The sequence below is a fragment of the Colias eurytheme genome, chromosome 21, assembly GCF_061535395.1.
Source record: "Colias eurytheme isolate Ceu_HAF_F1 chromosome 21, ilColEury1 Martin Lab GWU primary, whole genome shotgun sequence".
Lineage (NCBI taxonomy): Eukaryota > Metazoa > Arthropoda > Insecta > Lepidoptera > Pieridae > Colias > Colias eurytheme.
In genome coordinates, this window is record NC_143000.1 from 1,745,047 (window position 1) to 1,756,947 (window position 11,901).

General features: G+C 33.1%; 1 protein-coding gene across 2 annotated transcripts in view; it reads right to left on the reverse strand.

The window, feature by feature from the left end:
• Positions 1-996: 996 nt before the first annotated feature.
• Positions 997-11,901, reverse strand: part of LOC149898921 (uncharacterized) — a 43,034-nt gene continuing 32,129 nt past the window's right edge. The window contains exons 6-13 of one of the 2 annotated variants that reach the window (XM_090114318.1): positions 11,363-11,475; positions 10,474-10,588; positions 9,873-9,987; positions 6,330-6,467; positions 4,811-4,986; positions 3,530-3,668; positions 2,970-3,075; positions 997-2,447 (exon numbers count right to left, since the gene is read on the reverse strand). In XM_090114318.1, coding sequence (XP_089970444.1) covers positions 2,246-2,447; positions 2,970-3,075; positions 3,530-3,668; positions 4,811-4,986; positions 6,330-6,467; positions 9,873-9,987; positions 10,474-10,588; positions 11,363-11,475 — 1,104 coding nt within the window. In that variant the 3' untranslated portion in view covers positions 997-2,245. The remainder of the gene's footprint in view (positions 2,448-2,969; positions 3,076-3,529; positions 3,669-4,810; positions 4,987-6,329; positions 6,468-9,872; positions 9,988-10,473; positions 10,589-11,362; positions 11,476-11,901) is intronic. The other variant, XM_090114319.1, reaches the window with a different exon arrangement.

An 11,901-nucleotide genomic window follows, 5' to 3' on the forward strand; every position in this document is an offset into this window, starting at 1 on the left:
GAGGTGTGAAGCAATGTCAAGGTAATTAGAAATATATATATTTGTGTCTGTTTACCATGCGATTATTTAATTTAATTAAGTGGCAAGGTTGTCACGTCCAATTTTTCACCCTGGCAATATTGTTTACATTACTTAATTGCTAATGGAGGCACGTGTATTTATAGCAGTACTCTATCTAATGATGATAGATTTACTGGTACACTTAGTAATGTAATTAGCTTTTGTAACGTAGAAATAGTTTTTATTGTCATTTATAGGTCCTAGTTTACGCAATTTATAAGATCAGGCAACTGTTGGAAAGTCACCACTTCCGTTCTTTATGGCACCAAAATATTGCAAAACTATGAAGATGAAGGACACTTACTTGAACTGCTGAACGGATATCTTTGATTTTGCTTTGATGTACATATAATATATGTATCCACTTTTATTATGATAGTACCTATTTGAAATCCTATATTTATAAGTAGCCGTGCGGAGCCAAGGCAGTTAGTTGAACATTTCACAAAACGCCATCTAGTTGAAAACTGAGTAAAGCTATACTATTGTTGTATCACAGGTTGTATAATAAATATCCTCTTTGTAAACTAGTCCATAAATAATGTTTATATTTTAGATATTTATCTAGAACTTAATGGGAATCGAACCCACACTTATTCAGTATGTAAACTTTAGTCATAAAGAGGCTGCATTTATATTTAATATAATTTAAATCTATCTTTTGACATTCATTCTTAATGATGTAAATGCAATAGTCTGTCTGTAATATTTCAGTAGCTAATTTACTGAGCCGATTTGAATTAAAATATAAGAATTATAACTGCAAGATCGAGAGTGAAAAATAAGCTACTATTAGTTCACAATTCAACCCATGAAGGTTTGAAAAAGGGGATTTACGTTTACAGCCGTGGTCAGCTGGTTTTGTTAAAATTAAAAATAGTCCAGAAATGAAATAATTGATTAATTTTCCAGGATTGATAAAATAAAATAACCGAATACCGTATAATTGTATTTTATTTATTTAACCTCGTCTATTTCAAGCGATATTTCATTAAAATACTTAACATAAACTACACAACAAATTATATTGATAGATACACTATCGGCCGAAAATACAAAACTTTGGTTTCTAGCTTGATATTGGTGTTGCATACAATATATACATGATTTATACAGCGTATCAAATAACATGTACTTAAAAATATTTTAAACATTAAAAAACCTAAAGATTATAATACATTATAAGTTATAACAACGTTATTGCATTTTTTACACTAAGAATACATTTTTAATTTGACACAACACGGAATTTATGTAAAGACAAAATATATTGCTTAAATTTCACCTGTATAAATAACGCACAGTATACAAATACAACCAGAACCAGTAGGGAAACTTCAAACAACACGTTCGAAATGGCTCACAATTGACAGATATAAGAATACCCTTACGATTCTCGTCAACACGCTTGCTTGTGTGCGTGAGCCATTTCGAACGTTTGTATGAAGTTTCCTTACTGGTTGTATCTGTATACTGTGTTAATAGGGAAAAATGAAAGTATTCAACACGCTGTACAAAGCAATTCACTCATTGCTAGTTATGTACGATTGAAGTCCATCAGACATAAAATAAGGACTAGACCTAGATATTGAAACGGACTCGATTCACTAACGTTATCACATAACTGGTCAACTATATTTACAAATAATAAGCTTAAGGCACAAAATAGCTGGCTTCAAGCCTACTCTATAAGGATATATACAATGTTGGCCCCAAAATAACGTCGGTAAATAAATATCGCACGTAGAATTCAACGCTTTAATATTACTTCTAGAGCCTCAGACAGTCTTCGATAAATTGCATAAATCACAACGCATATACATTTTGGAATTTTTTATTTTATATTTTCGACAGCTACTTTGGCATTTAAAGGAATTTCAATGATGTCATGATATTAAATCGAACCTTCGAATAGAGATCACGCATACAGATAAATTTTACACTAACATGACTATGATAAAATCATCGATATACGTAGACATATAATTTTTATTCATAATTATTAAATATTCATCTTTCAAATGCTTTAAAATAAGTTAATTTCGACGTCACAGATAAAAACAACACCATCCACGTAACAAAACAACATTACTTGACGATTTTCACCCACAAAGCCTTCTCCACTAGAACTTGCTGGAACCCGTTATCAAAGTCAATCACTTTTACAATATTTCATCTTCACAAATCACGCCTTTTTCTTTCCCTTAGTATCTTCGGCGAATATATCTTTATATTCGTTGAGTAGTATATCGACCACGTTGTTCTGTTGTATGCAGTCGATGGCTATTCGATGGGCTTGTTCTTCTGGGGCCCAGAGTAATGTGGGACCGAATACAATGGCGAGGTTTGCTGTGTGCATTCTGTTGCGCTCGCTGTATTGGGTCACTCTGAAAGTAATATTTTATTATAGTTGTATTAATTTAAAAGATTAATATTATTAGTATTATAATAAAATTGTATATGTTAATATATGAGGTTTAATTGGCAGGCTTGAATCGAGGTAATCCTTATAATTATTGTAAATCCAAATTATAATTTAATTCATAATATTATAAATGCGAAACTAATTCTGTGTGTCTGTTTTTCACGCTTAAACAACAGAACTGATTTGAATAAACAAAAATAGTTTGAAACCTAAAAGTGTGTCATTTATATGACAATTGCTATATTTATTTCCTATATTCCCTATTTTGATAAATACTTTAGTAATAACAAGTGGACCTATGATGCTCTAATAATAAATGGATTTGATTTGATTGTAATAATTTCTTAATCAATGAGGATAGACGATTCGGTTAGAAAGTGAACACAGTAATTTGGACTTAGATTTACGAAGAAGGCAATGTAATTCCAATGGAGAAGGTTGAGAAAAGGTGTAAATTATGAAAATAGCTTAAAAATAAACTCACTTTAATAAATGTTCGAGGAGGAATTTTAAAGTATCTCTATTGCATTGAGGTAGAGACTGCACAATGTCTCTGAACTCTTTGACCCTGGCCTCCCTTGGTTTGATTGCTGGAAAATTAATTATCATAATTTAATAAATAAAGCCTTCATTTATATATAAACTTCAGTGTCATTTAATTGACAATTTTTAGAAGAAATGTTTTAATTATACTTTGTGTTGATAAAAATATGGAGATATTAAAAGAGAATGGATGCTATAAGTAATCAGTCTGTTAAGGACACAAGCAGGATAAGTTTTAGTTCGTATTCCTTCATAACTTAATTTAATTAACGAACTTAAAGGAACTTAGTAGAAATACATACTATATAGATTTATCTATTTAACCAAATCGATCGATAACCAAATCATAAATATACCTACAATTCATGTCTTTTTTCTTTCTTTTATAAGATTTTTTCTAATCAAGGGCTTATCGACCCAAATAAAGTATTTAAAAATAAAAATATATGAAATTATATATTATATAATATTTAAATAGGTTTAATATTAAGTAATACTCACAACAAGCAGCCAGAACTCTATCGAACATGGTGCAGGGTATGAGAGGCTCCTTCAGTTCGCGGAAGAACAGTTTCAAAGATCCCGTGAGCACGTGGATATCTGTGTTGTTTTCTATAACTGATAGATTGTTTTGGTCGATCTGGAATTATTAATAAATGTTTGTTTTAAAGAGAGACAAAAGAAAAAAGCAGCTTTATATAATTTTTAGTTTTAAAGCTACATATATCATTCCATTCTTTTAAATGCATTAATCGGTGAAAACGCGGGTTCGATTTCACCGATTAATGCTTGCACTGCACTTGTGATTGTTTTTTTTTGTACTCGTTAAAATGCGTGGAAATTTTCTATTTATCTAAGATAATCTCTGCGAAATATTTCCAGTATGATTATCGCACTAAATCCACCCATCATTATCTTATGAGATCTCAGTTTGCCTTTAACTCTGACTGACATCAAAAAAATAACACTAAGACTTTACAACTTAAAATATTCATCATTAGAAAAAAGAGAGTGTGCCGAGCACACGTGTCAGAAATGAAACTTCAACTCAATGACGTGACGGTATTGACATGACGCGACCTTGAAAATTTACTCTCAACGTGCCTAAAAAGGTTTCACTTCAAATAATCAAACATTTCCTCAATCCCTTATGTAGTAGGGGAGCCCAAGAGGGGATTTTCGGATTTACTCGAGCGCGTCAGATTACTATAAGGGACGGTACCTTAGCTATTCATTAGTACCTCTAGTCAATATGAGCAGTTATGGTTGGTGGGTGCGCTCAGGGGCCCCGCTGGAAAATTTGAATAATCCATAATTCCCTATGGTTGAGCTCGAATCGTCAGATTAGCGAAATGGGGACTTCTTATATTGTAATTAACCCCCCCATATATTAATCTGACGCACTCGAATAATATTACTTAAATTTTTTACCCTTTCTTCATAGCGATTAAATCGCCACTTAAATCGTCAGATTAACATATACTTTTTTTCAGTGACGTCCTGGAGCATGCAAAATATCAATATCTAACGCGCTTGAGTATTTCCAAGCCAATTTTTTTCTTTTTTAAATTAAAAAAAATCAAAAAACCCTTCCCCACCGCTAAAAGTGAAAACATTATAGGACCTTTTTTTCTCGCTAGGGTCTAATCTACCAATTCTAATAGGTTCCCGTGACGCTCGAGTAAATCCACATTTAGCATCCTGGGCTCCCCTACTAATGGGAGGCCCGTGTCCCAGCAGTGGGAATGATGATGGCGGTGATGATGATGATGATGAACTCACCTCAAGCCTAATCTTCTGCACTTGGCTCAGATTCCCACTCGCTCGATACAAGCCGTCCGTGCACATGTTCTCTTCACTGCTCTCTATCTCCTTAACACACGCTCGAACGAAATCTGGTACTCGTGGACTTGTTGATGGACACACTTCTTCTAACTTGCGGCCGAATACTGGCTCATCTGTAATATTTAAATGTTTATATTTAAAAATATGTGTGCGTGTTCTAGTGTACACACGTAAGAAGTGAAACTTCTTTATGACCTTTATACTTTAAATAATTTACTATACGCAACTTTACAGAAATACGTCGAATCACGCGTGGTAGGGATAAGAAAAAGATGGCGCGTATCGGAAAAATGTCACGCGTAACGAAAAAATGTTACACTAAATTTTTTTCCAACCCCGATAAAGATGTTTCACTTCAAAAATTATATAATATGTGTTGATAATTAAAATGTTATACAATATACATTTCGTAAACAATTTTTTTGTACAATGTCAATGTATTATGGCGGAACAACGTTTGTGAAGTCTGTTAGTCGCTACAAAATGTATTTATACATTGATGAACTATTGTTATTATTTACAAAAAAGTTAAGTTTATATGATTGTCCACTTTGTAGTGGTATCATCTAGGTAACTAGGACAAAAACTAACTATCTCAACATATAGATGTTATTTTTCACTTTTCCGTTATTGAAGTCGGTTGTTTTTAACGTAGTTATTTTTATTTAATACTTTTTAGTGTATTTTTCAACACGAATCAAACGAGCCCAAACTCGATAAAGTTGAGTCAATATATTACCGAGTTCCTGAGAATAAATTAAAAAGTTTTATATGTTGAACGATTATCATTATCAATATTAATAATGATATTCTGTATCCAACTGAACAAATTATCGAATGGGAAGTAATAAATTATCACTAATTAAAGACCATTTAAACATTAGTGCCAATCTGTTGTTTAAATTCACAAGGTAAAACAAATTGAAGTCAATGTAAAGTCTACGTGGGTTCTCTGTGGGTCTACGTTATCTGTGATAATTTGAATATAACAGTTATATACAAAACTTAACCACTAAAACTTAAAAACTATAATACAGAAATGACTCCATACTTTTTCTACAATCTAATAATCTACATGTGTTCTAAGTGCTTGTTTTAGTATAGGTACTTAATTAAATTTCTTATCACTACAAAACTCACCAGATAAGAACCCAAAAGAAGTCATCTTAGGCTCAATATTACAACCATCCACCGTTAGAGGGAGAGGATTATTCTAGGTTTGTATTAAATGAAACACCATCTACATTACTTAAAATCTATAATTTCACACCTCAAATCACTACACTTACCTTATCACTATTTCATCCAAAACACACTTAAAATTTCGATTAATTTACCAAAAAAAAGCAATAACTACATTACGTGCAAAGCCAGATCGCTATACAATCTTAAAACTACATGTGCATCAAAACTGAATGGCAAAACTCCACACCAACTTAAATATTGCATATCGAACCTTTGTAGATGCCTTTCTTCACAAGTACCTCCATAGCCGGCCGTTTTGCGAAGAATTTCCGTAATCTACTGCGCACGTGCGACTTCTGAATGGAAACTTCAGTAGAATCACTGAGATCTTCATTGCTACTGCCGCCCGCTGAAATCATCGATATTCGGAATAATTTAAATATTATTTGCACAGATAGAGGGTTAGAAGCAAGAAATTTAGAGGACCAAGCCGAAGATACATTTGAGAAGGAAGCGTGTGCTGTTTAAGAAATAACCATACACCCCCATAGATATAGTCATATTAAAAAAGAAAAGATTGAAGGCTTATTTACAAATTGATTGATTTATTTAACGATCAACGTCATTAAGTAACATATAATAAAACTGCTGTATACGACTTAAAGTAACATGTAATAGATCACGACACTGGTTAGATTCATTGAGACATACACAATTCAGGGTAAATCTTCGAATTTACCTTGTCACTATCCTCGTCACCTTTTTCATCCAATCAATGACGAAAACGCCTCTGAAGTACAAACAATTTTGATCAAACTTCACTACCATATATATTCAATATAATATAAATGTAATCAACTAGAAATAAAGCCGATAACGGTATCGTCGATATCAAAAGATAAGCAGGAAATTGTATGTAATTGAAGTTACCGATTACGGACAAATTACGATAAATATTCCGCTTTTAAATCTTTAGAAAACAACGCTAGAACACGTCTTAAGGTTTTAAATAGTCATTCTTAACTAATGTCTCTATGGTGGATGGTGAATCATCGAATAGTTTAGTGTAATCCATACTAATATTATAAATGCGAAAGTAACTCTGTCTGTCTGTCTGTTACTCAATCACGTCTAAACTACTGAACCAATTTGCATGAAATTTGGTATTGAGATATTTTGATACCCGAGAAAGGACATAGGCTACTTCTTATCCCGGGAAAATGACGAAATCCCGGAATTCCCACGGGAACGGGAACTATGCGGGTTTTTCTTTGACTGAGCGGGCGAAGCCGCGGGCGGAAAGCTAGTTTACTATAAGCCTAAACAAGCACTTAGATCACATCTTAATGCGTACGGTGGAGATCGTATGTGAAATGCTGAGATCCAAAAAGACTTTTCAGTTTAGAATGATGAGCCTTTTCCTTGGGACTGTGTTTCGGACTGGTGGGGCTTTTCAAGTAACCGCTCTCTTTCTCAGCAAAGTGTTTTGATATATTGGGAATGTTCTTAGAAGCAAGTTTTGAAATATCTGGAGTACTCTGTGATTTCATGGGAAGACTCTTGTTTGGTACATTCTTAGAATGGCTATTACTATCCTTGTTCTTATCTGGGCTTTTTGGACTTTTAGGGCTTTTCGGCTTCTTCTCCATCTTCACTTTCAATTCGGACTTTCCGACTTCAACAAACGAATTAACTATAAAGTAGTCCATTGCTAAATATTCATTATTGAAATTCATGTCACAAAACACTTCACGTAACCATGCATTGAAATATGAACATCACTATGTATCAAACTTGTATAGACTATTGACCTAACATTTAAAATATTTATAAAATTAAAATAAACAGTAAATTCAAACAAAGACGTTACACGAAGGAGTGCCTTCCGTATGAACACACCATCACTAATAAATATGGTATCAGTAACAAATTATCTGATAATACCATATTGCAGAATAAATGCTTATCAGGCAGATATAGATTATTTTGAAACCCGACGTGGTCAAGGTGGATGTTGTCTATAGAAAAACTAAGATGGTCATAATGCCCTACTTTTATTAATACTAGGTCAGTTATAATTTTGAAATACAACATTAAAAATAGAAAAACCTATTTAGATATGGAGTCAAACTGATACGAATTCATGAGTAGGTCCAGTTTACGTCAATGTAGATGTCCGATATGTTTTATCATTTAATTTATTATTACATTTTTAATTACGATTATCTTACACGAATGCAGACGACGGAACCCGTCCACACAGCCGCAAGTCATCATCATTTGTATCATCACTATGTCACCATTATTACCGCACTTTTAAACAAAACACTGATTCAGGGGCAATCGATAAAAGAAATAAAATGACACTGGCTAATAAACGCAATTCATGAATTAAAAAGAATACTAATTCAAATATAGAACTACCGATAACTTCAAAAAGTAATAAAAGTACACTGGCAACTAAACGCAATTCTTGGATAAAAAAAAAGCACAATTTCAAAAATAGAACGGCGGACAAACGTTTAAATAAGGGAAAATAACACTGGCAACCATACGATTTAAAAAAGTGTTCTATCATTAATTAATTAATGCATTTGAATTTCGAACGTTATTATATGACTATGACGCGTTAAGAATATACCATCCACGCGCGACCTAACATAGTAAATGAGGAAAAGATGTAACTGGGAGTTAACCAGAAAGCTGATTCATTAAACCCAAGAAGATAATACAGAATAATGTTTCGTTCGTTTTAATTATTTAGTATTAACGTCAACATTTTACTGACGTCTATATTTTAACACAGGTAAAGAGAATGTAGATGCTTTAGTAGGTATGTCATAATGAAGTAAGCCCAACTTTTCTAAGTAAACAATTTCGATGACGTAAATGGCGCTAAAACCTTGATTTATTATCTGTATTTATAAAATCTATGTTCAGAAATTTTTACGTATTCTATAGTTGTGCATGAAGAGTTGTGTGCCGAGCACACGTGTCAGAAGTGAAACTTCTTTCAAGATTCAAAGATAAAAAACCAAGATCGTCGCCTTACTCCATGACGTGACGGTATTGCCAAGACGCGACTTTGAAATTTTACTCTCAACGCGGCTAAAGAGGTTAAACTTCAAATATAACTTGAATGTTAGTATAAATCATACAGAAAACAGATAAACATATCCCATTTGATGGGTTAGGTCATGAAGTTAAAGGAAACAACACAATCTGTAGCGAATTATGACTAACACGTTGAACCAAGCAAAGTTCACATTCTTAATAATAATAATATTTCTCGGAACTTCCCACAGTAAATAGTTGTTCTACACTTTGAACGTGGTTTTATTTGGAATTAAATGTAATTGTAATTAATCTGCTATTCCTTTTTTTCGTGAATTAAAAAACGTCCAATAATACTATCTATGTTTATATATGTTATATATAATTTCTGATTTCAGTTTATATGTCCTATAGAAATAACTCAATTCTTTCGAAAAGTGTTCAAAACTTCTACAGCTATCTCAAATAAATATCTGTATGTTGAGCAAAGGGACCTTCCATACTTCAAGATAAGTAGATTACTATACCAATAAATTCTAAATTAAATCCTAAACTTATTCCCGTAAAGTTCATTTACAAAGATATCAATAGCAAATATCCCTGAAAACTACTTAATCCAATCCTACCTAAAACATAACCTAAAAAAAGCCATACCCACCTTCTCAAGACCTTTAAAAAAACATAAATAGCACAAGTTCTTTCTGCGTCCACTTGACCTAAAAAAAAAACCAAAAAATCCCAAAAATACAATATAACTAACCTTTCTGTTTTCTAGTAGCATGTCTAGATACAGGCGGAGTTCGTCCCAGACTCTCTAGATCCGTGTTACTGCTTTGGTATTGAGGGCTTGGTCTGTCGTCGAGTACGGGGGGACCCTGGAAATTTATGTTGTATATTATTTATTTTATGATCTAAACATATTATACAAACGTTATTTATCTTATTTTATGGTATACATTATATGGTAAACATACGAAATACGAAATACGAAAAAAAATTCCAAGGAATTTCGGGTATAGTGGTTAAAAATTAGAAAACGAATGCAGAGTGGAACAAACAGACTTTTGCCAGATTTCTAGAAAATTTTTTTTGTGGTAAAAGATATTCTACGCTTTTACATAACTACAGATACATTAAACCCACATAATTACGACGTTTTTTGTTATTAACACACACAAGATAACTATCGAGCTATTGAGTAATGACTAAAACATTGACCATTGGCCAGTATCACTTCTGGATACATTCTTGTGTCCTGTCTTCAGTGAAAGTTTTTTGCAAGTGGTAAAACAGATCCTATTATTATTATTAATTATTTAGAAAAAAATGCACTAATATAAAGACTATTTAATTCTACTCACCAATTTATAAATAACATTCTGTATACACTTTAACAGACGTTTAGCGCTATCTTCACTTTCATCCTGGATGAGATACTGGTCATGTTCCACAGTTAGTACTAGGGAACGGGTGTGTCTGGAATAGAGAGGTTTTATAGAATTTTGTATGTGAAAAAAAAAATATGTATACGATATTTAGTATTAAAAGAATTTGAGAGAAATCATGTTTATGTTTGGGTGTTTAGTGTATTCCATACACATAACACGCCTCGTTGTCTCCGTGTATTACACGTCTCACTGTCCGTGTATTACACGTCTCACTGTCCGTGTATTACACGTCTCACTGTCCGTGTATTACACGTCTCACTGTCCGTGTATTACACGTCTCACTGTCCGTGTATTACACGTCTCACTATCCGTGTATTACACATCTCACTGTCCGTGTATTACACGTCTCACTATCCGTGTATTACACATCTCACTGTCCGTGTATTACACGTCTCACTATCCGTGTATTACACATCTCACTGTCCGTGTATTACACGTCTCACTATCCGTGTATTACACATCTCACTGTCCGTGTATTACACGTCTCACTATCCGTGTATTACACATCTCACTGTCCGTGTATTACACGTCTCACTATCCGTGTATTACATGTCTCACTGTCCGTGTATTACACGTCACACTGTCCGGCTCACGCAAGCAAGAGTGTATACGAGAATCGTAAGAGTATTCTTATATCTGTCACTAATTGTGAAAATACTCTTACGATTTACTAACACGCTTGCTTGTGTGCGTGAGCCATTCCGAACGTGTTGTATGAAGTTTCCCCACTGGTTGTATCTGTATATTGTGTTACAAGTCCCCCTGTCTTTATGTCAGTTTGTGTGTATGTCTGTATACATACCGTCTTGTATGCATCTGTATGCACTGCACAACATGCGCGTTGAGCAGTGGAAGAACGAGCTCAGCGCGTGGTGCGGTTGGACTTGGAGGAGCGTTCATTGGTTTTGGTAGCTTCTGGAGGACAAACATACATACATTTTTGTATAAAAATCTTCATGGAAAACTTTAAAATGATACAAATAATAATGATGTTGTTATGTACAACTAGACTCATAAATAATTGTTATTGAAAACATTAACGTACAATAAAACCTAAAATTTTACTTGACTCACAATCAAGTTGTCAAAAATGTTCAAGCTATTTTGTATAAAGGATTCAAAAGAAGACCCTATTTCGTAGTAGTAATGTTCAAAGTCTCTTGTGATTGCTTAATAGAAAACTCTGCTGAGGTGTAGGCAGAGTTATCATCGGACAGTTTTTTAACGTGACTATAATTCAAGTTGTTTATTGAACCTTTGTAAATGAAATATTTAGTTATAAAAAAAATATTTCAATTAACTGTACTAGAACTGTGGCTTATTTTTGAAATGGCATAGTAG